The sequence below is a fragment of the Embiotoca jacksoni genome, unplaced genomic scaffold (genome assembly GCF_022577435.1).
Source record: "Embiotoca jacksoni isolate LCO1_2020_lvr unplaced genomic scaffold, fEmbJac1.0.p SCAF_11, whole genome shotgun sequence".
NCBI lineage: Eukaryota > Metazoa > Chordata > Actinopteri > Embiotocidae > Embiotoca > Embiotoca jacksoni.
Window position 1 is genome coordinate 14,487,026 of NW_027185241.1, and position 26,527 is coordinate 14,513,552.

General features: G+C 45.9%; 2 protein-coding genes across 2 annotated transcripts in view; one reads left to right on the forward strand and one right to left on the reverse strand.

The window, feature by feature from the left end:
• Positions 1–1,881: 1,881 nt before the first annotated feature.
• Positions 1,882–16,317, forward strand: ctnnb1 (catenin (cadherin-associated protein), beta 1). Its single transcript, XM_069143277.1, has 17 exons — positions 1,882–2,046; positions 8,364–8,414; positions 9,079–9,303; positions 9,395–9,648; positions 9,747–9,985; positions 10,315–10,516; positions 10,682–10,826; positions 11,042–11,145; positions 11,381–11,515; positions 11,720–11,923; positions 12,557–12,715; positions 12,961–13,080; positions 13,401–13,551; positions 13,831–13,952; positions 14,101–14,161; positions 14,884–15,135; positions 15,510–16,317. Exons 2-16 carry the CDS (start codon positions 8,402–8,404, stop codon positions 15,084–15,086), a joined length of 2,337 nt encoding a protein of 778 aa, XP_068999378.1. The 5' UTR covers positions 1,882–2,046; positions 8,364–8,401; the 3' UTR covers positions 15,087–15,135; positions 15,510–16,317.
• Positions 16,318–16,721: 404 nt separating this feature from the next.
• The window catches only part of ulk4 (unc-51 like kinase 4), an 80,214-nt gene continuing 70,408 nt past the window's right edge, over positions 16,722–26,527 (reverse strand). The window contains exons 36-37 of the mRNA XM_069143276.1: positions 22,120–22,208; positions 16,722–17,837 (exon numbers count right to left, since the gene is read on the reverse strand). Of these exons, the coding sequence (XP_068999377.1) occupies positions 17,777–17,837; positions 22,120–22,208 (150 nt within the window). The 3' untranslated portion in view covers positions 16,722–17,776. The remainder of the gene's footprint in view (positions 17,838–22,119; positions 22,209–26,527) is intronic.

A 26,527-nucleotide genomic window follows, 5' to 3' on the forward strand; every position in this document is an offset into this window, starting at 1 on the left:
AATAAAATAATTGCAACCCTGAGTGTTGTGTCATCCTGTTTCCCTGAACTGAGTCACTTGCTGTGCCATGGTTTCCTATTGTGATTGCATCAACATGCTCCTGTGAAATCATGTGACTCCATGGGAACCATTGATTTCAATATATCACGGCTGTATATTAAACTAAGTGACAGCAGGAATTCTCACTGTGGCTTGAAAGCCATTCAAAACAAAATCAATCATTCTCAGTTACTGTAATTGTCCATGATGCAATATATTGACAAGGGGTGGGGTCATTCTAGGTGATGTGCTCATATATTGTGTATACTGTTGATTTGATTCCCATATATCCCATTCAGGGCCCGCTGCACTGACTGTTTTCAATTGGAGTTTGGCTTTCAGAAATCTGTTCCACCCACACACTGTAAATAAGGTTATGAAAAAGCCTCTAGGCAGATGAGAAGAGAGGATTTTACCTTTGTTTGCCCATGACATTGCTACCTGCCGAATGAAGGGATAGTAAAAAGGTACATTATCTGCTCCACACCTTTTATAACACAGAGATTAAGGGACCAAACAGAGGACTTGTGATGCATATTTAAATTTCCTATCCACCAATTTACTTATTGAGCCAAATAGAAAGTCATCTGAAAATTAATAGCCACAACTCTGTGATCTCAGAATAAAGGAGAGATCACACTATTCACTTGAAGGACCTCAGCAATGCCCATAGATCACTAATAATTTGAATGGCTGAATCTGCTTTCTATTGGAGTCAGGAAATGTGATTAATCTGACTCTACAACATTTTGAAGAAGTAATCCTGTTAGAAATGCACACATTGTTTGATCAATTAAGTCCATAGCCTACGATTAATTGCCCAAACAGATTTCCTCCCACTGACAGAAAACAATGGCAATTAATCACTGTTTTTTTTTTTTTTTTTTTTTACATTTCCTTGACTTGTGAAATTTGATTTAATTCACCAGGATTATTTCAGTAAATCATTAACTCTTCAGGAATCTCTGACAGTCACAGACACTCAAATTGAGCATGTAAACCTATACAATGTGCTACAACCTGCTGAGTGACCTTTGCTTTATTGCCTGCAGGTATAATCCCACAGTTTTGTTTAGAAAAGCCCATATAAAATGGAATACTTGATAATCTTTTAGACTGTAGTAACATCTGGAAGGCCCAATAGAGCAAAGGTTTGTGAACAAAACAAGCAGCACTGTCTATTGACGGTCAGTGTAAGGGTAAACAAATCTTTCATTGAGTTTGTTTTAAATGTTTGCAATGTTTATTAACATGTTTTATTTACCACAGTTTAACCCGTGACATCAACCACATTTCTAAATGGCAAATAAATGAAATGAAACTCACATTTTGTCTCCTAGACAGCACTGTGGACTATTTTAACTTATTTTTAAACCAGGATGGTTATTTGTTTTCTCCATCTGCAGCATTGAAATATTGGTGAAAATAGCAATGCTCTTAGCACTGACACTCTCACTGTCTCTGTGTGTATAGGTGGAAGTGTTTCGTTGCATAGGTGAAGGAAATAATCCACATTTTCCACAGTCCAAGAGGTTTAACTCGGGGAAAGGAATCGGATTTCCCTTTTCAGTCGGCCGGAACTTCATTCAATTGTGTATTCATGCTCATGCCGTATACATTGATTTCTGCTTCCTTTCTCCTCTTTAACCAACTATCACTCGCATTTAAGGCGTATAGTCATCACATAAGATAATTATATATGGATCCCTGTAAGAATGACACGAACTGAAGTTCACATGTGATTTTAGTTTCTATTTTATTCGAGCGCACGGCAGGATCTGCCACCGCTGGAGGTGTCCTCCGGTCTATATAAACGCGCCGCCATCTTACATTTCCCAGTCTCTGCTGTTCCGGCCGAGTCGGTACTGCCTGCCTGTGGAGGGAGTGGACGAGGGCTCCCCGCTGACGCTCGCCTTCACAATTTTCCTCGAGTTTTTTTTCCTCCCCATTTCTGAGTGGCTTTTACTCCCCCGGACCCAAGTGGACGGACTTGCCGTGTTGACAAGGGTAGGCTTCAACATTCAAACTCTCGGCTCCGCTCAGGTTCTCCCTCTCCTCTTGTCCGGCTCTCTTGAACGCCAGCAGGAATGGAGACGGGTGTTGTGTGTGCGGGCGGGCCGGCGGGCGGGCCGGCCGACCGGCCGACCGACCGACCGACCGGCCGGGGGGATGATGCTGCTGCCGCCGCAGCTACTGAGCCAGCTGCTTTCACGGCACATATTTGGGACATGCCAGCCACCGCCTCATGGGAACATACCTATTTTACCGACGGTACTCGTTGACCTTACGGTAGCACAGGGCTCGTGTCGGGTAACATAGACGGTTGTTTACGACCCGCTCGATGGATCCACCGCCCCGGTGTTTGGGAGGAAACGACGCTGTTGTCTCGGCTGGTTTAAATAGTGAGCAAAACATTAGCCCAACTATTAGCCCACTTCCCCCGCTGGCTTACGTTCCTCTTATCTGACTCATGTTTTGCGCGACTTGAGTTTCCCCCTTTTTTTTTAATTTTTTTAATTTTTTTAATTTTTTTTTTTTGAGGTCGTGTGTTTTTGCAGCTGTTTGTTTGTTTTGTTGTTGTTTTTTGTTGACAGTGACGTGAACAACTGTATTCTGTGGACACGAGCGCAGTTTGAAGTTGACCAACGTTAATTAACCGTTAACCAACTGACGAAGTGACGTTTCGTCTGAAGTTCCGCTGAAAGTTTTTTATTTTTTTCTTCTTAAACTGTAAACAGTTAGAAACTTTAAAGTTAACTCGAGCTCACTGCTGGCAGAATAACTTCAGCTTTAATTAGTGGTTTAGACGTACGTCTTATTTGAAGGGCGTGAGGCCCGGTGAGGATGTGCTTTCCACTCGTCCTTTTAAAACAAAGACCAACAAAGACCGACACATTCCTCGCAGGCGTTGTGCTTTCGGGAGGAAGACGAGGAGGAGCCAGGCTGAAATTTGAGTCGGTGGTGTTGGAGCAAGAAAGTCCGGGGCAGCTGTGGAGGAGGAGGAGGAGGAGGAGGAGGGTGGCTCATTGTCCGGCTGGTTATCTGGATGGTTGTTGTTGTTGTTGTTGTTGTTGTTTTAAAATTGAATGTCGTAAAGTGTCTTCGCCGACAGCCGGAGTTGTTGCTGCTGAAGAGGCGGATAAAAGTTGGACCCTCGCTGCCTCTCCTCCCGATACTCAACACAAGCGGCGCGTCGGCTTCCGTTTAAAAAAAACACAAAACCCAAGATGCTTCTTTCGTGCATAGCGTTGGATTATAAAGTATGTTTACATGCCATTTAGTTGTGTTTTTATCTTATTGACTGATTTAACTGAGACGGGAGAGATTAGGCAGCGGCGGGCAGCTGTTTCCATCTCATCCAGCGGCTCCGGGGTTTTTTATTTGTATTTTTTTTAATTTTTTTTTTAGGGCAGCTGTGCAACTAAACTGTTTGATTTTTTTTAATTTTTTTTAAATGATATTAGTCCTGGAGTCTCTGCCTTTGTCACAGCCCAGACATCACTCCGTTGTCTTTATCTCTCGGTTTGTGAGATAATGTTTTGTGTTTCTTCTCCTTTCTGTGAAATCCCCAACAAGGTGACACCACGGAACAAAAAACTGACAAACACGTCATCTCGTCAGCAAAATCTTCTTCTGATGAGACATTACGATTTATAAGACGGAAACGTGGGTGACGGCTCCATCCGAGACCGAGATAGTGGTTTGTGTTTTGAGGTGATGTCTTTGCTGGAGGACCTTCGTGGTGTCGTCATGACCTCATGTCGGTGTTGTCCCTCATGACCCACCTCTTCAGGTGGCCTGGTTAGATGGGGATCAGTTTTCAGCTTGGAGGCCAACTTTAAATAGTACAAGCTTAAATGACAATACTGTGAACTATTTCGATTTTCCTGAGATACATATGTGACGGGGGAAAAAAAAAAAAAAAAAATCACATGTCCTTATGATTAGACAAGAAAACAATTCATTAATTTAATTAATACATGTCCCTTCCTTTGTGAGAGTGCCTCTTTCTTTCAGTGTCTCGTCAGCCTGTGAAGTCTTATTTTCCCCCATTAAACATTTTGTGATTATTCTTGGATAAAACGATGGGAAAGTCCCCGCGTTTCAGTCCCATGGATGCGTTTCCTGTTTCTCCACAGGCATCCACGGTGTTGCAGTGGAGACAGAATAAAGCTCTGCAGCGGCTGCAGGCATCGGGCTCATTGTGTTGCTGGCAGCCAGCAGTGAGTGCTGCTGACCCTGCACATTACACGGCTGAGCCTGTGGCAGCTAATGTGTCTCTGCTTGTGCTGATAATACAGCTCGTTCGGGTCATTTACTTGCGTGGACGGATTGAAATCCTTGTGTTTTTCACACGAGAGGAAATACAGGAGTTACGTTGGATTTTGCTCATTTGTAGTCCTGCTTTCAATAAACACAGTTCTTGTTTAATCCAAGCACCGCATATGTCATCTTGCAAAGTCATTTTGTTTAAAATCATTTAAATGTCACACCACGCCAGAAAAAAAAAGATTGTAAAACTGCAGGCCAAACGAATGAAATGTAATTTAGAGGAAGTGTTTTTCAGGCGCTCATTTATTAATATTTTTTTGAAACGTCAATATGTTACTATCCTCTTAAGACCAGGATACCTGAACTCACTTTGTGGCAGCGTGACTCAATTTTGCTGACAGAGTGGATTTGAATTCCAGCCTAGAATAAATAGACTTGATTGGTTTATTTGAAGTTTCCACAAATTAAGGAGGTAGAAAGTCATTATTCCAACAATGTAGTAGTTGTTACTACGTTTGCATTTTATTTTGCCTTCTGCTTTAAGGTGTTTAGAAATGCTATCCCAAGATTTCTTTCACACTTGTTTTGTTTGCGAATAATGTTTTTAGATGCTTGTTTAAACTTGGTCATATTGCGTGATGTCGACTGGTCACATCTTAATGAATTTGTGGGCGTTGAAATGATCTCATGGTGGCTGTCAGTCGTCTTGGTGCCTGTTTGTGATTGAGAGGACCTGTGAGCTACATGTGGGAGACCTCCTGCTGGTTCAGAGAGACAAGCGTCCAGCCACGTGAGACAAATCCAGTCTCTCGGAGAACATTTATTTCTTACTGAAATACACTTTTCTTTATTATTATTTCTTTATCAGAATTTTGTGCCTTTGTATGCAGTTTGAAAGCAGCTGTGAGATCCAGCTGGGCGTTGCTGTAGCTGCAGCCGGCGTCGTGAGCGCTGTTGGTACTAATTTATGTTGGCGAGGCAGCGTTGGACTCAAACCATCTCTGGACGGAAATATTTCTGCCGTTTAACCTTAAATTCAGTTGTTATGGTTCGCGTGTCGTTTACACATTAATGAACCCTGTTTCTGTGTTTGAGCGGCACGTTTTCCTGACTGTATTCAGGGCAGACGTTTCCTCGCTACCCACTTCTGTGCCGGAGCAGCGCGCCCTGTCATTTGAGTGTTGACCTGGGACAGCAATGCTGTGGTTAAACTTAACTTCATAGGCCTTTGAGTGTGTGTGCGCGCGCGCACACGCTTGTTCACGCACATTGCCTCCCCACCTACATTCATTCATTCATACCTGTTTGATAGATTTGTCCAAGCATAGCTACGTGTGACGGCCTCCTTCGCTGCAGGTCCCTGCGGGTGCATATACCCTGATTTATTCCTGATATATTGCAAAGCCATCTGACTCTCGTGTCTGATGTGTCACTCATTAGTCATCTGGTTTCAATTATATGGCTTCGACTGGACAAGGCACAACTCTACATATTGGATTTCACATCTGGCTTCAAAGAAACCTCTCGTTCAGATTTTTGAGGCCGGGCTGCTTGATGTCTAGGAACTCTTCCTGTAATGAGTTTTTTGTGTCAACGTTCAGAGGCTTTAGGGTAAGGCTGCCATTTGTGCGTCTCAGTTGGAGGCCAGACTTTGCTTGTTTGCCCATTTTTAAAATAAAAAAAATAAAAAAAAAACCTCGTCTGCTCCGCTTCCAAAGCCAGATGCTAAGAACCACTTTTCCATCAGTGTGAATCATAAATGGTTCCACTGTGTGCTTTGATTGTATGTTTGATTTGTATGCAGGCTTGTATGGGACATGTGGCTCCCATTAGCAGCGGGTAGGTTACATGAGGGCAGGCCTGCGAGGCTGAAAGGATAGCGTGTGAACACTGAATTTGAGTTGGTGCCTTTGTGGTTAGAAGCAGCCATCTTGGAGCCTGACTCAAGATTGTGTTTTAATGACACAGCTGAGCTAAGGTGGTGTGGGTGTGAGAGGAGGAAGTAATTCAGAGCGTAGTTTAGCTGTCCTTGGGTGGATTTGCATATTGGCAGCCATTTAACTCCAGAAGCTGCTGCACATTCATACCAGACTGGTTCTTCCCACTACGTGCCTGGCGTCTGTGTGTTTCTGTACGTCCACGTCTCCGTTTGGAGGACTTTGTCTTCACTTTGTGTTTCATTGTTTTGATTTGATTTAACACAACTTGTATAAAAAGCATTTTGAAAGCAGGATAATTCCAATCCAAGTCCCCGAGGAAAAGATAATACACAACAAACGGAGCAAATGTCACGGCGAGCTTATGTTCAGGTGATTTAAAGAAACAACAAGGTATTCGTTAGTGTAAACTCAAGCAGAGTGCATCATGTGCTTTCCAGACACTAAAACACCTTCAGCAGAGACTTCAGGATGATCAAGGGGAGCCTCCCTATCGGTCCACAGTTTCCACACTAAATATCGTATTCCCAAAACAGATCTTAATATCATAAACTCTGGGAGTCAGTTTTGTGTTTCGTGGGTTTTAGAGATTTGGTTCTTACAACAGGGTGATTAAAGGCTCAGAAAAACAAAGCCAAAATCTTTTCTGTTTCCAGCTAAATGCAGCCTACAAGCCTCACTGTGCACCACCGCTTTTGCCGAATGATATAATCAAGAAAAAAACAAAAAACACATTAGTTTGGTCGTGACATGTGAAACGATGGCGTGCTATGTTCTTGGTGCTTTCACACGATGTTCAGACAGCCAGCAGCTAAATGAATCCCTGAAACAGGACCGCTGAGATTCAGGGTTTGGAGGCAGATTGTCCGTGTGATGAAACTACAGACTATTTAACGTCGGACATAAGTTGATCAAAGTGGTCCGAACAACATGCAGCAACGCTTCGGATTAATCTCTCAAACTATCGGTTCATGTTAAGGCGTTGTCTCTGGGTGTCCTCATCGTCCCTGTGTTTTCTCATCTGTCCTCTTGGTTTTTTTTTTTTGGTCCAGACGTCGACATCACAATCGCTGCTCCACACCTGTTGCATCAAGCTTTGCGGCAAGAAGCAAATGTCCTCGGTTACTTTAATCACACTGTCAGCTTGTTGGTTGACTGAAATTTCACGTTTTAAGACGCGTCACGATGTTGAAGCAGTCTTTGCTTTTCGCCGCAAGAGAATACGACACTGAGTGTAAACGTTGCGCTTCGCTTCCCGTGGAGCTGAACGTCGTCGTGTTGCAGGAAGAACTACGTTGTTGTTCGTCACCTCTACTTTCTCTAATGAGGTCTGAATCCATCCACAGCCTCATTTTCTCCCGTTGTTGCTCCTCGGTATTAGAACACGTCCAAACGGGTACGTTGTGACTGAAAAGGGATTTGCTTCCTATTTTCCTGCTGAATTCATTTCGGAGGAACCACAGATGTATTTTGGAAGCATTTCTGACTTTGTGTTTTTATCTCCGTTTAGCTGAGATTTTTTTGCAGGATTTTTTTTTTTTTTTTTTCCTTTCCATTTTTCCAGCCTCATGTGTTACTGTCATAACATTTATCTTTGAGCACCAACTGAAAATACCTCAGTTTCAATTTGCCTTGTTTTTTTCCAAATTAATCGGCTTTCGCTGGCTCTATGTCTCTCCTGCCACTGTTTACTTTCCTGCAGTGAGGTTTCAGCTTCAAAGCCAGTGCAGGAATGTGTGCACTCCTCCCTCCTTCCCTCCCTCCTCCCTCCCTCCCCCCTCCTCCCTGCCTCTCCACCCAGTGCTCCACTTCACCCTGTCCTTCCTCACCTCAGTAGTTGGTAGCTGCCACACTTAATGGTGGCTTTGTGTGTGAGCTGCTGCTGTTTGCATGTCTGACGTTAACGGGAAGAGGAAACTCAAGAAAGGAGAGAAAGCGTCAGGGGCTGTTTCTTTTGAACCAACGCTGCCAAGTAATTTCAGTCCATCTTCCTGCCTCTACCTCTGCTGTGATCTTTGTGTGTGCGTTTAGTGTCTGACTGGCAGCGAGCGGGTCAGATGGATGCAGTGATCGAAGGGCAGATGGACCGATTCACATTTCTCTTTTCTGTTTCAGATCAGGAAGCTGTGTAGGCCGCAGTTTGAGAAAGGAACATGGCTTCCCAGGGTGAGTTGATGTGTTCAGGAATACACTCATTCTTACTTCTAGACACACACACACACACACACACACACACACACACACACACACACACACACACACACACACACACACACTGAGTACTATTGAGTGTGTTCAACAGCAGTCCAAAACAACATTTTCTGTTGGTGCAGATTTATGGTCTTATTAGAGCCCAGTGAATTAGTTATTGATTCCAATTTTAAACTCGGGCACACGTAAAATCAAACTTGTTGTTTCAACAGTTCTTTACTGGTAAATCTTCTTTCACTGAAGTATGAAAACATTAGAAAATAATGGCGCGAAAAGCAAGTCTGATATCCACTCATAGCAGTGTTGATGCGGTTAGAATCATCTTACACTAACATACCACCTTATTGATAGCTTTAATAGTTATAGTCATTTTCCAGTATTGAAATACTTGCATCAGACATGTTTTATTTAAATCGATTTTTGACATAAAATGAAACAATTGCATTTGAATATTTAGACGCTTTAGATCTGATGTAATATTTAGTTGTCGGGCCTTAAGTTCTCACCTAAAACAAACTTCACACTGCGAGTTTAAAATGACAAAATGGACATTTGATATGAAGCTCCTGTCGTGTTTGTTGGGCTGACATGTGCACATGTTTTTACCTTCTCTGTCCAGCTGATCTGATGGAACTAGACATGGCCATGGAGCCGGACCGTAAGGCAGCAGTCAGTCACTGGCAGCAACAGTCCTACCTGGATTCAGGCATCCATTCAGGGGCTACAACAACTGCTCCCTCCCTCAGTGGGAAGGGCAATCCTGAGGAAGACGATGTGGACAACCAGGTCATGTATGAGTGGGAGCAGGGCTTCAACCAGAACTTCGCCCCGGAACAAGTGCAAGGTGGGTTATAACGCTCGTTTTCGAGGAAGATCCCGGTCTGGGTTTGACATCACGTGTTGATATAACAAAGCTGCTCCTCCGTCTGTTCCAGACATAGACGGTCAGTACGCCATGACGCGTGCCCAGCGGGTGCGTGCAGCGATGTTCCCAGAGACTCTTGAGGAGGGCATGCAGATCCCCTCGACACAGTATGACGCGGCAAACCCTACCAACGTCCAGAGGCTGGCAGAGCCCTCACAAATGCTCAAACATGCCGTGGTCAACCTGATCAACTATCAAGATGACGCTGAACTGGCAACCAGAGCTATACCAGAACTCACCAAACTACTCAATGACGAGGACCAGGTAGCTATCCTCGGAAACTTCGGATCCGAATTATCTCCCGGGAGTATTTTGTTTTTTTTCCACCGTTATTCTGAAACGTTTGTGTCGGTCCCCTCCAGGTTGTAGTAAACAAAGCAGCAGTGATGGTCCATCAGCTTTCAAAGAAAGAAGCCTCTCGCCACGCCATCATGCGCTCTCCTCAGATGGTGTCGGCTATCGTCAGGACCATGCAGAACACGAACGACGTGGAGACGGCTCGCTGCACCGCAGGAACTCTGCACAACCTTTCTCATCACAGAGAGGGACTGCTGGCTATCTTCAAATCAGGAGGAATACCAGCTCTCGTCAAAATGCTGGGGTATGTCGAAGGAGGATGGAGGAACATTTACGTTTACGTTGCTTTTTCTTCTTCTGGGGTTTCCGTTTCATTTGAGGTTCTGTAGCTCAGTGCAACGTTTTGTGCACATGGAAAACATCCCACCACGCTTTTTTTTTTTGCCCAAAAACTGATTTGTTCCAGTGTTTACATACTGCCTGATCAGCTGTGCTGGTGCATAAAAAAAAAGTAATCAGCTGTTAATTCCCCAAAGGCAGAAGCTGCGGAGTAGAAGGTCCTTGAAGAAAACCAATTAATATATCTCGTTATAGTGATTTCACAGTAATTTAATTTTGCTGTCTCCTCTGCAGTTCACCAGTGGACTCTGTCCTGTTCTACGCCATCACCACGCTCCACAACCTCCTCCTGCACCAGGAAGGAGCCAAGATGGCTGTTCGTTTAGCTGGCGGTCTTCAGAAAATGGTGGCTCTGCTCAACAAAACCAACGTCAAGTTCTTAGCCATCACCACCGACTGTCTGCAGATACTGGCCTACGGAAACCAGGAGAGCAAGGTGAGGGTTGGCGGGAGGGAGGTGTGTGTTGTCCTACTGTGTTCAAATACAGTGTGAACTGGAAGTTCATGGAGAAAAGAAGTGAGGAAGCTTTTATTAGACATTCAGGCCCCATGAACGTCTTGGAAAAAGCCACCCAACCGTTTGTGTTTTGTCTTCGTGTAGTTGATAATCCTGGCCAGCGGTGGTCCTCAGGCACTGGTCAACATCATGAGGACTTACACCTACGAGAAGCTGTTGTGGACCACCAGCCGTGTTCTCAAAGTCCTGTCGGTGTGCTCCAGTAACAAGCCCGCTATTGTAGAAGCTGGTATGTTTCCTCAACTTTTAACTATTTGTAGTGCGAGCTCAATTATTCACGTACAAGTTTTTACTTTTGCTGTTTTAATGCATTTAAAACGGTAAGCACTGCAATTCAAACAGAATTTGAAAAACACCAGTAAATCGGTTTATTTTGATATGTATTTTCTGATTTTTCTCGCATCATATGTGTAAACTCTGTCGATGTTTTGTCCTTCTGTCCAGGAGGCATGCAGGCTCTGGGCCTCCACCTGACAGACCCCAGCCAGAGACTGGTCCAGAACTGTCTCTGGACTCTCAGGAACTTATCAGACGCCGCCACCAAACAGGTGACGAGAGCTGCCGACTCTTGAGTGTGTTTTTGTCAGTGAGAAGTACTTCAGTTGAATTCATAGACTCAGGAAACCCACATTCAGTAGTTGAGTTTGTAAGAAGCATTGTTCAGCAGGGAAAGAAAGCAACACGTTTTACATTTTTTTAGGGGAAATCCATCTTTGTACCAAGCAGCCATTATGTTACCGACACTGTGTACCAATCGTATCTTTGATGTTGATTGGTCTCCAGGAGGGAATGGAGGGTCTGCTGGGAACTCTGGTGCAGCTGCTCGGCAGCGACGACATTAATGTGGTGACCTGCGCTGCTGGCATCCTGTCTAATCTGACCTGTAACAACTACAAGAACAAAATGATGGTCTGCCAGGTGAGTGAACACGCTGCTGATGTACCGCACAATCAAAGGGAAATCTGATTGTCCCTATTTATCTGCTCTTTTCTTTACTTTAATGGGTTTTTTTGGTGTGTTTTTTTTTTAAGTCTGATATCTTTTCCTTACTCTTTTAGATTTAATACTTTCAGAGTGTGTGATGCCTCCATTAATCTGTCACGCGACCCGTGTTCCCTTCAGGTTGGAGGTATTGAGGCGTTGGTTCGCACGGTGCTTCGGGCCGGAGACAGAGAAGACATCACGGAGCCGGCGATTTGTGCCCTGCGTCACCTCACATCTCGACACCAGGACGCCGAGATGGCCCAGAACGCTGTCAGACTGCACTACGGCCTGCCTGTGGTCGTCAAATTACTGCATCCGCCGTCACACTGGCCACTCATCAAGGTACGCACACACACTCACACTCACGCACTCACTCGTGGACTAGCCAGCAGCAGTCGGCCATGTAAAGCTGCTTCTTCACTCTGTCGGCCACTCGTGTGGCGGTTGTTGTAGCGGTGGCTCGCCTGGAAGCCGGTTGACACTTAACCACCTTAAAATAATGGGCCAAACCCGACATTAAATCGCTGCAGCGTCCCTGTGGAAAAGGCGGCGCTGGCTACCGCACCGTGTTGGCAGTTGATCTCCGCGAGGTCTGTCGGGACTGAATGTCGAACGCTGAGAATCTCCCGCTTTACCGCTGGAAGTTGCTTCAACCTGAAGCACGTGTTTCTCTTTTATCTTTGGACTACTACAAATATCGAAAGTGCAAAATACAGCGAGTCCACAGTCACGGCCTCTGGTACGTTGTCGAGTTTATTTGTACTGATGGACGCTGAAAAGAAGCATTGTTACATGTTTGTCGATGTCACCCGAGACAAATTACAAACGCATTCGTTCGAATAAGGAAGGACTTTCAGAAAGAAAAGGTCAAAATTGTGTGACTACAAATGTAAGAACTTTGATCTGTGACCAACTGGTGAGCCCAGGTCGACATAAAGCACACGTGTTTGACATGTCGCCGCGTTCCTCCACCAGGCAACGGTGGGTCTGATCCGTAACCTGGCTCTGTGCCCCGCAAACCACGCCCCCCTGAGGGAGCAGGGCGCCATCCCCCGGCTGGTCCAGCTGCTGGTCAGAGCACACCAAGACACACAGAGACGCACCAGCATGGGAGGCACGCAGCAGCAGTTTGTGGTGAGAGCGCGAACACTTCAGGGAATCCACCAGCACGATTCAATTTCACATCCAGGTTCCCCCAAAACCCACAATTTATAGAGAGGATCAGTTTCAGGACGAGGAGCTGATGTTCCGCTTCAACTGACGGAGATCCTGATCAGATCAAAAACGTCAGATTTCACTGCTGCGGTGACGAAGAGCAACCTGCAAGTGGTTGAAACTGTCGAGGTGTAACATCACCAATGGTGCGCTTGTGTTTGTAGGAGGGAGTTCGCATGGAGGAGATTGTGGAGGGCTGCACAGGAGCACTTCACATCCTGGCCAGAGACGTCCACAACAGAATAGTCATCAGAGGACTCAACACTATTCCCCTCTTTGTACAGGTGAGACCGCAGCCTGGTGTCTCCGTCCTCCGATCCTGAAAGCATTTTACTGGAATATAAAAAATTGTAGAACAGTTTTAACTGTTATTTGCCAGAGATCCCAGATCATCTGATCAAATAGTCTGAACGTGGATGTTGGGACATGTCGGAGACATGTTGAGTACAGTAATAGTTTCAGGTCGATACAAGTGGAGACACACGTGGTCTGCAGAGAAGGTTTTTCTAACACTCTGTGCGTGTGTGTGTGTGTGTGTGCGTGCGTGCGTGCGTGTGTGCGTGCGTGCGTGCGCACGTGTGTGTGTGTGTGCGCGTGCGTGCAGCTGCTGTATTCTCCCATCGAGAACATCCAGCGTGTCGCAGCAGGCGTCCTGTGCGAGCTGGCTCAGGACAAAGAGGCCGCTGAGGCCATCGAGGCCGAGGGAGCCACCGCTCCGCTCACAGAGCTGCTGCACAGCCGCAACGAAGGAGTCGGTGAGTTACACCGAAACATTCACACACACCGTCCACATAACGGTGACCTTTAACCCTGCAGATGTTCAGAAGAGCCCTCCTGACTGCAGTGAGTGGTTGTGATTGGATAACACGCGGCCACTTAGAAATGATTGTTTCCGTACGAGTTTCCCTGGAAGGACTCTTCGGTGTGACGCGGAGCTCATTCGTGTTGAACTCCTCTGCGACGGCTGCATTGTTTTTAAAGCGCGACGCTTCACATTGAGGCGACTGACCTGACAACCCTCCATCTTCCCTCAGCCACGTACGCAGCGGCAGTTTTGTTCCGTATGTCGGAGGACAAACCTCAAGACTACAAGAAGCGTCTCTCTGTAGAACTCACCAGCTCGCTCTTCAGGACGGAACCGATGGCCTGGAACGAGGTACGAAGCGCACTTAACCAATTTATATGATTCATCTTCAGTCTCTAAAGACCTGCAGAAATATCTGTGGTGTTATTTAAACTGCTGCCACCCTGCTCACCCGTGTGTCTCTCTCTCTCTCTCTGTCCCTCTATGTGTGTCTCTGCAGACCGGAGACCTGGGTTTGGACATCGGTGCTCAGGGAGAGCCTCTGGGCTACAGACAGGAAGGTAAGTCCCCCCTCCTCTTCAGTCTTTGTGTGGCGGGACGCTTCAGGTGAAACGGGCGACACCGATGTCGTAACGGAGCAGGAAGGCTGCGACTGAAACATTCGGCTGATTTAAATCGGGCGTCCATCGCTGCCTTTCTGCTCCGTCAGTCCCTCTCGCTCCGTCAGTCCTTCTCGCTCCGTCAGTCCCTCTGAATCCACAGACCTCTGCAGCCTCCTCCATGAGGTCGATGCACAGCAGCGTAATGTCCCGGTCCGACGACGTGACTCCAGTGGTCCGTCGCTGTTACCCGCTTTTGATACGAAGGCCAATAATGCTTTCAAGTAAAGGATCAAGACCAGCGCCGCGGTCTGAGGGTTACCAGTGGACGAGGACCTCGGACTGCGTGTCCTCGTCGGTAGATTAGGGGGCGAGTTGATTTTAATTTGCACCGCGCTCCATTGATGCAGCAATAAACCGCTTTAATCGACTTGTAGGCAGCCAGCTGAAAACAAAGAGCCGATGTCGGCAGACGTATTGGAGAACGTTTCTATTGGTGAATTCAGTTCAAAGTCGTGAACTTCTAGTTGTGCTGGAGGACGAACGGTGTGCAGTGTTGCCGTGCAGTGTTGCCGTGCAGTGTTGCCTCTGAATGATCGTACTACTGTGTGAGCGCTTGGTTTGTTAACATGCTTCTAACAGCTGCTCTGCTTCCCCCGCTTCTCCTTCATCCACATCATCAGACCCAAGTTACCGTTCCTTCCACTCGGGGGGTTACGGAGGGGACACGATGGGTATGGAGCCCATGATGGACCACGATCTGGGCGGAGGCCACCACCCTGGCCAGGACTACCCCCCTGTAGAAGGGCTGCCTGACCTGGGACATGCCCAGGAACTGATAGAGGGCCTGCCACCCCGGCGACTCGAACCAACTGGCCTGGTTTGATACCGACCTGTAAATACCAAGACCAACATTACACTACACTTTCTACTAGGTAAGACTTCCTTCACACATCTGCAGCCTTGTTATCTCAAAACAATGGCAGCCATGTCCAAGGCAAGATGAGAAAGTAGTGGTTATAAAGGCGGAGGGAGGGGGGGAGGAGGGAGGGGGGAGGAGGAGGAGGAGGAGGGAGGAAGGTTTACTCACTGTGGCTGCTGCATGTTCAGACGGCTCCTAATTGCAAAGCTGTGTGATGCCGTGTGTGTGTGTGTGTGTGTGTGTGTGTGTGTGTGTGTGTGTGTGTGTGTGTGTGTGTGTGTGTGTGTGTGTGTGTGTGTGTTGTTACTTGGTGTTTGATCTGTGTGTGGTCCTTCAACGCCTCCTTCGTCTCCTTCCTGTCCACTCACGTCTCTCCTCCCTTTGCAGCTGTATCATGTGATCTGGATGAACCTGCATCGTGATTCGCCCATATGGAGGAGGCGGGGTTTCAGAAAGTGCCTGAAGACGACTCAACAACAGCAAGCAGAGTTTCCTGTCTATGGGAACTCCATTGGGACAAACTAGATTTTAGTGCGGTTCGGTTCTGGTCTCTGCCTGATGGGGGGCTGACTTCAAATCCTGACATGACACACAGATTTTGATCTCAACGATTGGTTTTCAAAAACCCTTTTTATGTATTTTGTTTTTCATTTTTACCTCTTTTGGTTGTTACTTTTTTATTCTGTTTTCCTTAAGTCTGTAATGGTACAAACTGAATCTAGCTTGCTTTTTTTTTTTTTTTTTCATTCTTCTGAATTATGATACTCATCTCTTGTTTTTGCAGTCCCTTGTATTTTAAGTCTCTGGTAGTGTTGAGTTTTTAGTGGTAATGCTCCATCCAAGTAAAGAATCTGATCACATTTTAAATGGTGTCCAGACACTAAAGTTAATCAGTTGAATTGTATTCTGATGATCAAGTGTAACATTGTGTAGCTTTTGTATAAAATCATGAATTGGAAATCATGGTCCAAATATCAAGCTATTTTCTTGCTTTAAAGGGGGACACCGAGGTGTCCTCTGCTGTTCCAAAGGGGGTTTAGCTGACCTAACGGGGAGGGAGCGTCTGAAAGGACGGGGTGGGGGTGGGGGTGGAGGAGGGCTCCTATCGGTCTGCTGTTACTAAGGGGTGAGGTAGAGAGGAGCTGGTTGCTGTAGCCTGCTGTGTTCTGAAACAATAAAATGGACTGTCATTTCACCCGGACGCCTCCCCGTCTCATTTCAACTTAAATCGAGGATTAAACGAGTTCCACAGCAGGACGACACTCCGCGTCCCCTCACGGAGACCGGGATCCAGCAGGGACACACGACCGTGATCACAACCGAGTCATCGTGGCTGTGCTGTTTAACGTGTGTGTGTGTGTGTGTGTGTGTGTGTGTGTGTGTGTGTAGCTGCAGCGTTTGAACCGGTCAGCCTGGTTTATAACAAAGAGCTTCACGTGTGGTCTTTGCTGTGAAATAGATTCTGTTGTTTAAAAGCAGCGTCAGGACATCAACCGTGTGTCGGTACGGAGCCCCACGCAGCCCGCTGCACAGATACAAACACCAAGGCCACGTTGGCACCGGGCAAAGTAACGTAAACACAGAAACACGGGAGAGAACTGCCGGTTTCACACATTTAATGACCGCGAAGGGAGAAAAGTGATCTGCCAACTGTGAAAACAAGCGTCCCCCTCCACCTGCCGCGTTGTAGGATGCCAGTTACGTTCCGCCCTCGTCGTGACAGATTGTGTCGAAGTACAGTTCGACTCGGTGGATGGTGTTGGGACAGCTCAGCGTTCGCTGCAGCTTCAGTGCGATCGGTCAGATTCGAGTCTGAAATCAGGACGTGGAGTGAAGAAGTGAAAGCTGCCAGAGGTGGCCGAGAGGACGGAGAGGACGGAGAGGACAGCCGGGATGGTTGGAGGGGATTTATCACCCTCAACTCCCCATGACCTCGTCCCGCTTCTCACCAACAGATGAGAAACGCATCTTTATATTTCAGTCCAGATGACCTCCTGAATGTGTTTAGTATTAACTGATAAAAACAGATTCAGCATGAAAAAACCTCCAAAAGATTGCTCACAGCTACAAAGTCGAACCGTCGACGCTGCAGACGGTCTGATGTCATGAATGCGGGCTGGAAGCGTCTCGGACCGGCCGGCGCTGTGATGCCCGTGACGGTCTGAATGAACGTTCACGCTGTAATCCCGCGCCGTCTGATGAGCGCTGGATGGACGTTTTGATTGCGGTCAAGATTTCTTTAGTGACGCAGCAATATTTATTACCGACATTGATCCAATTTGCAAATGATGAGAGTCGTGTGGAGGGATGAGCGAACGCTCCGGTAGCTCGCGGTCAGAGCTTCTGGTGGAGACGATCACGGCTGCTCAGACCGATTCTTACAACGTCACCAAAGCTGTTTATTTGAATTAAAACATCCACCAACTTGTCGTTACATTACCACGTTTCAATCCACGGCAGTTTCTGATAATGATCTCGGACTTCACAAATAAATAGCTAGTGTCTAAAAGTGACTATCCCGAATGAACAATCCTTTCTAGCATGAGATGATCTAAAACAGACTCCGAACTATTGGTACGTTTGAGGTTTCTGGTGGTAAAAAGTTGCAAATACTGGACTGTATTTGGTTGAAGGTTTTGAAGATAAAAAACCTTTTAGGATCCAGAGATCTCTTGAAGGATTTCAGCAGCCAGCGGAGCCACATCGACACGACACCTGGGATGAAGGAACAACACAGTTTAAAAAAAGACATGTTATTTACCCGCTTACAAAAAAACAACAATAATAATAATAATGTTGCATTGTTGGAATTAGCTCTTCAAATAAGCCATGAAACGACCTTCCCTATAAATGAGACCGATGCTGGGAGCAGGCCGCAGGGCGGGGAACGTTTAGGGGTGATGAGTTCAAACTGCTGCGGTATGTTTCCAGAGGAGAATCTTGCACTTGGAAATGCCGATAAAAGGGCATCCAGGTCATTTGTGAGTACGGCGACGATCACCGGATCAGGCGGGTCAACGCGTCGCGGCTCTGAGCGGACGGGACGGATAAAAGCCAACTGAGATCACAGTCGGGTGCTGCGCTGCTGTTTCCTGTCAGCGACCTTTCACCTGGATCACATTCACCTCTGCTCTGCAAACATTTTCATTTCAGTAGATCCATTGTTTTGTCTTTCGCAGCCCGTTGAAGGCTCATTTAAGCCGCAGTAGCGTAGTACGACACAGTTATAGATGTACATGTTAATATTTTGATCGTACTGTAGTGTCACATGGTAACATCATTATGAAAACAACACACGTCTATACCGTCTGATACCGTAGCTTAGAGAAAACATCCAATCAGCTCAGACCCCTGCAGGCTGATGCCAATCTACTCCTCCTCTCCCTCGCTCCTCTTCCTCCCAGGTGTATTTGAGGGCAGCCTGACAGCCAGGCCAGCAGAAGCCCACCCAACCCCTCTTAGTTAATTAAAACCTCCTTAATTAACCTAATTAACACAGTTCCCAGAGGCCTGGAAACCCTTGAAAGTTGGTGGATTTGGAAAACATGAATTGGGTCCAAAGAAAGTTTCAGGACAAACTTTAGAGTTTGGCTACTCATTAAATCCCTGCACTCGCACGGTCCCAATAGACGCTCACAGCTGCACAGAGGACAGCGGAAAATGAAATAATTGGCTTTAGATTACAGTGAGTGGCTGTTTCAGCGCCACGCCGGCCTCACGCCGGCCTCACACCGACACGCCGGCTGACTGCTGGGTGGAATTTATGGGTTTTCATCCCAAAACACCCAACAGACCAAACAGCGGAGAGGTCAGTCGACAGGCAGACTGATGCTCAACTCCTCAAACCTCAAACCAAACCACAGACTGTCGTTTCTGTTTACGTCAAACAAACGCGCTAAATTAGTGAGATTTGCTCGATTTCTTTTGCTTTTGTACAATTATGTGGACGGTTTTCCTGATTCTTGTTTGAATGCTAAGCTAACTGTCCCTTTATATTTATCATACAGCGCACTGACACATCTTAAAGAAGGAAGGGATGAGGTGGCATTTTTTCCAAACCTAACCAGCCTTCTTCAAACAAGTAAGAAAGAGAAGAGGAAGACATTTAATGATTAAAATTAGCGTCTTCATGCAGGAAGATGTTGACTGAGAATAGATGTTTTCAGAGCCTTTCAACAGGACCAGACGGTTTCTTTTCTTTAAACATCTGTCCTGCCTTCAGTGTACTGATGTTGGTGTTTTGTTAAAATCCGGATTCCAACATTTCAGAGAGTTGCGTGTTTGCAGTCGAGCTGCTTGTGTTGTGTGAGCAGATATTAGTGGGCTGTATGTAAACCACCATCAGGTTTTGGGCCTCGAGGCTTTTCTTCAGGAGCGGCGACTATTTGGGTGACGCTCCTCCCCTCGCCTCCCCGCCACCCTCGGTCAGGCTTGAGGTTTTGAAAAAGGCATTCCTCAGGTTGCCATGGTAAAGGCTTACATCATTTGGGTTAGGATCTCAGCCCAGACCTCCCCTCTCCTTCCCACCCTTATTCCGACTCCTACCTCCGCCCCAACTCCTCTCATCCTCTCAATTAAAACCTCTCCTCACCCCCCTCTCTTCCTCTCCTTCTCTCTCCTCATAACTCCTCTCATCTCCTGCCCTTTCTCCAAAAACCTCTGCTCCCCTCCTCCAACTGCTAAACCAGTGGGAGGGAGCCAGTCTCAGCCACTTCAAAGGCTGGAACTGATCTGTGCTTTCATCTGCTAGAGAGGAGAGGGGAGGAGAGGGGAGGAGAGGAGAGGAGAGGAGAGGAGAGGAGAGGAGAGGAGAGGAGAGGAGAGGAGAGGAGAGGAGAGGGGAGGGGAGGGGAGAGGAGAGGAGAGGAGAGGAGGGGAGGGGAGAGAGGGGAAGAGAGAAAATAAGGAGAAAGGAGAGAAAACTGAGGAGGGGGAGAGGAGGAGAAACGGGTCTGGAGGGTGACAAAGGGGGAAGAGAAAGGGGGTGACTGAGGAGAAAAGATGAGGAGAGGCCTCTATAGCAGGGCAACAATACACCTTTATTATTGATCTGACAGGGTGTGTGTGTGTGTGTGTGTGTGTGTGTGTGTGTGTGTGTGTGTGTGTGTGTGTGTGTGTGGCCGGTCACTGGTCTCATACATCAAACGATCAAAGCAAGCATGGTCGCTACGGTGACAAAACCCTTGGCTCAAAGAGGGAACACACATTCGGCCTACTCATAAAAGGCAGCCAGATGCAGAGATACAGGTGCTCACATGGAAATACACACACACACACACACACACACACACACACACACACACACACACACACACACACACACACACACACACACACACACACACACACACTGTTCAACACTGTGTTTCAGAAGTATTGACATCTAATATTGAGACAGAAATTAAATTTTGTTGTCATCGCTATTTATAATATTTAACGTGTTAAAAAGAGAAAGATAAAAGATAGTTGTAATAATTAGCCTCTGAGTCCCTCAGATCGTCCTATTTGAAAGAAGCATTCACTTTGTAGTTTGAGGAAAGAGCAGATCATCACTGATATCAGATGTCAACAGACCTCCAAACAAAGATGAAGTTTAGTTTTTAATAATATATGTATTTTATCTCTCAGCTTTTTGTGACTCGCATGCATCCTTTCAATTAACGAGTAGAAAAAGATCCGTTTTGACATGTATGATGATTTGTATGATGCACAGACATGTTCAGACAAGCGAAACAAATAATAAGACGAGGGAAGGGCTGGATGAGACGCATCTAAATCCAGAGTGATTGGTTTTCGGTATCTTTTGAGTTATGGTCTCAACAATGAAATGGAAAATGAGTCCCTTACACGGACAGACAAGAGATTGTTGGACGGGCCGCTATGGAAGGAGCCGCTTCGGCCTCGGACGGGAGCTCGTCGGCTCACAAGCCCAGTTGAGCAACAATGACTGGATAGAGTTGAGTTCATCTCTACGCACCTCGTTGGTTCTGGAATCAAAACGGGTCAGGAGCGGATGGACACGGTTTCTCTGGGGTTTCCCTGATCAAGAAGCACCAGGTGGGTGTGGGCTGAGCACCTCTGTGGTGGGCCGCCTACCTGTGACTACATGTTGAGGTGGGGAGGCTCTCCGTGCTCATGCACAGTATTCACCCTTCTTGGAGCAGCTGGGAGACTCTACAGCCTGATCTGAGCCTGCCGGTGTCTATTGGTGAACTTCGGTGTTCGTCATGGATCTTCCTTAATGAACACCATATTCATGTTCACCATTTTAAAGTTGTTCATGAGTGTACTTGCTATGTGAGCAGATTGACTTTGTGGTCGTATCATCAGATCTGAGGTCACGTCTTGGACACTCGGGTAGGGTGGTGAGTTGGATCCCACTGTGAGGGAGACTGCCGGTTAGACCTGGTAAGATCCAAACATGGAGTGAGGGTGAACTGGTCGGCCTAAAGGAGGTTCTGCTGCAGGGGAAGGGGAGGCAGGGGTGGGCCAAAGCTGTTATCAGCAAGGGAGGAGACTTGGGTTCACTGGGGAAGGTAGACAAGAGGCAGAAATCAACAGGCAGATTGATCTGAGTCCGCAGTGATGCGTTTCCTCTGAAGGATCTGAGGACTCACAGCCAGGGACATATGGGACAGGGTGAGGAGCTCAGGCATTAGGGAGGATCCCACCGAGGACCACGGCGGCTTTGTATTGAAAGGAGCCAGCTTAAGTTGTATCCCAGGCACATCCGCCAGGGAGACCACAGGCCACACCCAGACTACTGGAGGCTGGATATCTCTGGGGACGCCATGGGATGCTTCAGGACCAGCTGGAGGAGGTGTCCACGGACTGGGACACCTCTGATACTTTGCATGAGCTGCTGCCTCTAGAACCCGACTCAGGCAGCAGATAGTGATATTAACTATTCAAACAGCCTTTTACATCAAAATACAGAAAGGGATAATAAGCTGATACTTAACTGTGCATGACACATACAAACAGCAGAGACACGTACCTGTTGGACGTAGTCATATCCTTCAGTAGATTTGTTAGTGCTGCCCCTTCAGGACATTCTGTCCAATCAGATCTATCTGCAGTCTGCACCTAAAAAAAGAGGGACAGAAGAAGAACAAAGTGAGAGAAAGACTTTATGCGACTTCTGTCTTTCACTGAACAGCAGTTGTTAAAGCACACTCAGCAGAGGACATGGGGGGACTAATATATGATAATACAACTGATTATTTGTGTTGTTTGTCATTGTCGTCTCAACAAAACAATACCAGTCACGATTCTCTGCAAGTGTGCTTCATTTTCTTTCTGTCCCTATAACTACTGTTTCACCAGTAATAAGAAACTAATGATGACACATTTGCACTTTAGAAATATAATTTTCACATTCTTTGTTATGTTTTCACAGCAGAACTCAGACAGTCATCTTTTGGACCACCACGTTATCAGAACCACTGATCTGTTATCACCAAAGGAACATTTTGCAAGTTACCCGGACCAACTGCTGAGTGACATCACAATTTGTCACTGCAAAGTAAATTGATCAAAGAGCTAATTTGCCAAAAATCCAGTTGAATAGACAACAAACAGCTTCCCTGTTTTTCACATTAGTACTTTTATTTTTCTTTAATTCCACAGACTCTCATCTTGATCTTTGCACTCTTGCACTCAGTCCGAAATAGTACTCATAATTGTGTTGCTCTGTGGATTTATTCTGTGATTGTGCTGCTGAACTGTATTCCTCTCTTCCTTCACTGAATTCACTGCCTGCATCATTTGTCTCCTGTCTTTGTCATCCGTCTGGTTTTATTCCTGTCCTGACATGTCTCCCCACACCACCATGTCTGCTCCTCACCCTCCCTGGAACACCTGGTCCACAGGCGCTGGTGTGTGTGTGTGTGTGTGTGTGTGTGTGTGTGTGTGTGTGTGTGTGTGTGTGGGTGTGGGTGTGTGTGTGTTTATGATCGTTGTCACTTAAAACAAATCTACACTGTTTAAACTTGAGATAAAGACTGAGTTAAGATCTGATTTAATATTGCAGTGACTTTGTGGAAGAACAAATGTTTTCCAATAAATAATAAAATCTGTGTTTGCGTATGTCCCTTTAAGAGTTGTATGTGTGTATTCATGTGTGCGTGTGTGTGAGTATATGCGCCTGAGTGGATGTGTGTCTGTGTGTTTGGTGAACATGTTTTCTTTGATCTCCGGTGACATCATCACCTCTGTCTCTGTTGCGACACAGCATGGTTGTTGCTAAGAAACGGGGTTAGGAGGAGACAAAGACGCTCCTCTCACTCCATTACTTTTCCCGCACACGCACACACACGCGCGAACAGACACACACACACACACACACACACACACACACACACACACACACACACACACACACACACACACACACACACACACTTATCATCCCTTCTCGTACCCTGCTTTCCACCTCATCCTCACCTCGTCTTCACCCTCTCCTCCTTCTCACCTGACTCAATAATACTGAACTCAAAGTCATGAGAGGCACGCAGACCGACAGCAGAGGACAGACAGACATGCTGCCTCTCAGAAAGACAGCGCAGGGCTGTCATAATAGACACCGAGTTCAAACAAGTGACAATGTACCTGACAGCAGAGCAACAGAGGGGACTACATTCACCAGAATCGCATACAGATTATGCACAAATATAATGTGTGTGTGTGTGTGTGTGAGAGAGAGCGAGAGAGAGACTATTGAGGAATATTATTTGTTTTATAGGTAATTCTAGTTATATAATTCTAATAAAAATATCTGACTTGTGGTTCTCGTAGAGCTGTTAACCAGCGTTAACTGCTGGGAAACAATCTGACGTCAACTTTAATCTTCTTTTTGCCTCACTGTCCATGTATGAAGGCTGACGAGCTCATTTAAATAAAACAAATAATCAGTGATCTTGACACCATGGAGTCAACTTCGACCCAGATGTGAGGAAGGAGACAACAACCAAATACTGTTTCATTTTGTCTTATTAAACTTTTTGCACAGATGTCACTGGTCACAAATACACACTCCATAATAGTTGCTCATGCGTGGATAAAATGTCTCGATGAAATCATTCCCCTCCAAGTAAATTTGATGGAGTGCCTGGCCAGACTGGAAGCACTCAGGAATTAAAGGTTAAATAAATAAATAAATAAAAGTTCAAGTTTCCAGCTCGAGTGCGTAAAAGGTTACAATAATTGGACATAATATGCTTTGACATTTTGGAGACTCTGTGCTGAGAGATTTCAGCCTCCGGAGATGAGAAAGGAGGAAGCTTCTGGACACCAGTGTGAGGTTGACAAGCAGTCTAAAGTGAAAGGACAACATCAACACCAACGGATGCAGCTATCGTGTAGCGAGTGAACACAGTGTTGACTAAAAACTAGCTCTGCTCGACAATAGAGCTTCAGAGGGTTTTGTGTGAAATGGGCTTCAGAAAGACATATTAAGTGACCAATCACTGTACACAATAAATTCTGTGTTGCAAGAGGCAGATTAAAAAGTGAAAAAATTAAACTGCTTTAACAGAATTATAAACACATATTTCTGTCTTTTTATTAAATTATCATTCCTCTTCAAGTCTTTCCAAGTTCTAACTGAAGAAGACAAGTTGAAAATGTCTCTAATTCAGACTTGATTCATTCTCCCTCTCCCCTCCCTTGCAGTTTCCTAGCTATTAGCGGGATCTTTGATTGAGATTAACAAAGCCCTGAAATCAATGAAAGATAATTAAAAAGGTTTTTTTTGAAGGGCAGGCACTTCTCCGAGTGTGTAGGTGTGTGTTTGAGAGACGATGTGTGACTCAAGTCGGTTTCTGTGACGGTATATCTGTTAAAAAAAAAGAGTGTGTTGTGGATAATGAATGTATATTGCATTACAATTGACTGACTGATAATGATATTTCAATTTTTTTCTACATTACAGATTAATATTGAAGACATCCAAACTATGAAAGAACATACGGAATTATGTGGTAAACAAAAAAAGTGTTGAACAAACCAGAATATGTTTTATATTTTAGATTCTTCAAAGTAGCCACCTTTTGCTTTGATGACAGCTTTGCACACTGTTGGCATTCGTTCAATCAGCTTCACGAGGTCGTCACCTGGAGTGGTTTTCAATGAACAGGTGAGCCTTGTCAAGAGTTCATTTGTGGAATTTCTTGCCTTTTTAATGTGTTTGAGACCATCAGTTGTGTTGTGCAGCGGCAGGGTTGGTGCACAGTTCTATACAGTGAAGAGGCCTATTCGACTACACGTCTAATCCATATTATGGCAAGAACCACTCAACCAAGTAAAGAGAAACGACAGTCCATCATTACTTTAAAACAGGAAGGTCAGTCAATCTGGAACATTTCAAGAACTTTGAATGTATCCTCAAGGGCAGTCGCAAAAAAACCCCATCAAACGCTATGATGCAACTGGCTCTCATGAGGACCGCCCCAGGACAGGAAGACCAAGAGTTACCTCTGATGCCAAGGATAAATTCATTAGAGTTACCAGCCTCAAAAACCACAAATTCACAGCACCTCAGATTAGAGCCCACATAAACGCTTCGCAGAGTTCAAGTAGCAGACACATCTCAACATCAACTGTTCAGAGGAGACTGCGTGAATCAGGCCTTCATGGTCGAATTGCTGCAAAGAAGCCGCTACTGAGGAAGAACGACAAGAAGAGATTTGCTTGGGCCAAGAAACACAAGGAATGGACATTAAACCAGTGGAAATCTGTACTTTGGTCTGATGAGTCCAAATTTGAGAGTTTTGGTTCCACCCGCCGTGTCTTTGTAAGATGCAGAAAAGGTGAGCGGATGGTTTCTACATGTGTGGTTTCCACCGTGAAGCATGGAGGAGGAGGTGTCATGGTGTGTGGGGGGGGCTTTGCTGGTGACACTGTTGGTGATTTATTCAAAATTTCAAGGCATACTTAACCAGCATGGCTAGCACAGCATTCTACAGTGACATGCCATCCTGTCTGGTTTGTGCTTAGTGGGACCAGCATTTGTATTTCAACAGGTCAATGACCCCAAACACACCTCCAGGCTATGGAAGGGCTATTTGACCAAGAAGGAGAGTAATAGAGTGCTGCGTCAGATGACCTGGCCTCCACAATCACCCGACCTAAACCCAATTCAGATGGTCTGGGATGAGTTGGACCGCAGAGTGAAGGCAAAGCAGTCAACAAGTGCTCAGCACCTCTGGGAACTCCTTCAGGACTGTTGGAAAACCACTCCAGGTGACGACCTCGTGAAGCTGAAAGAATGCCAACAGTGTGCAAAGCTGTCATTGAAGCAAAAGGTGGCTACTTTGAAGAATCTAAAATATAAAACATATTCTGGTTTGTTGAGCATTTTTTTGTTTACCACATAATTCCATATGTGTTCATTCATAGTTTGGATG

Coding starts and splice junctions, on each gene's coding strand:
- ctnnb1 (XM_069143277.1), top strand. Junction 11,146..11,380: donor CAGACGCCGCCACCAAACAG/GTGACGAGAGCT, acceptor ATTGGTCTCCAG/GAGGGAATGGAGGGTCTGCT. Junction 13,081..13,400: donor CTATTCCCCTCTTTGTACAG/GTGAGACCGCAG, acceptor GCGTGCGTGCAG/CTGCTGTATTCTCCCATCGA.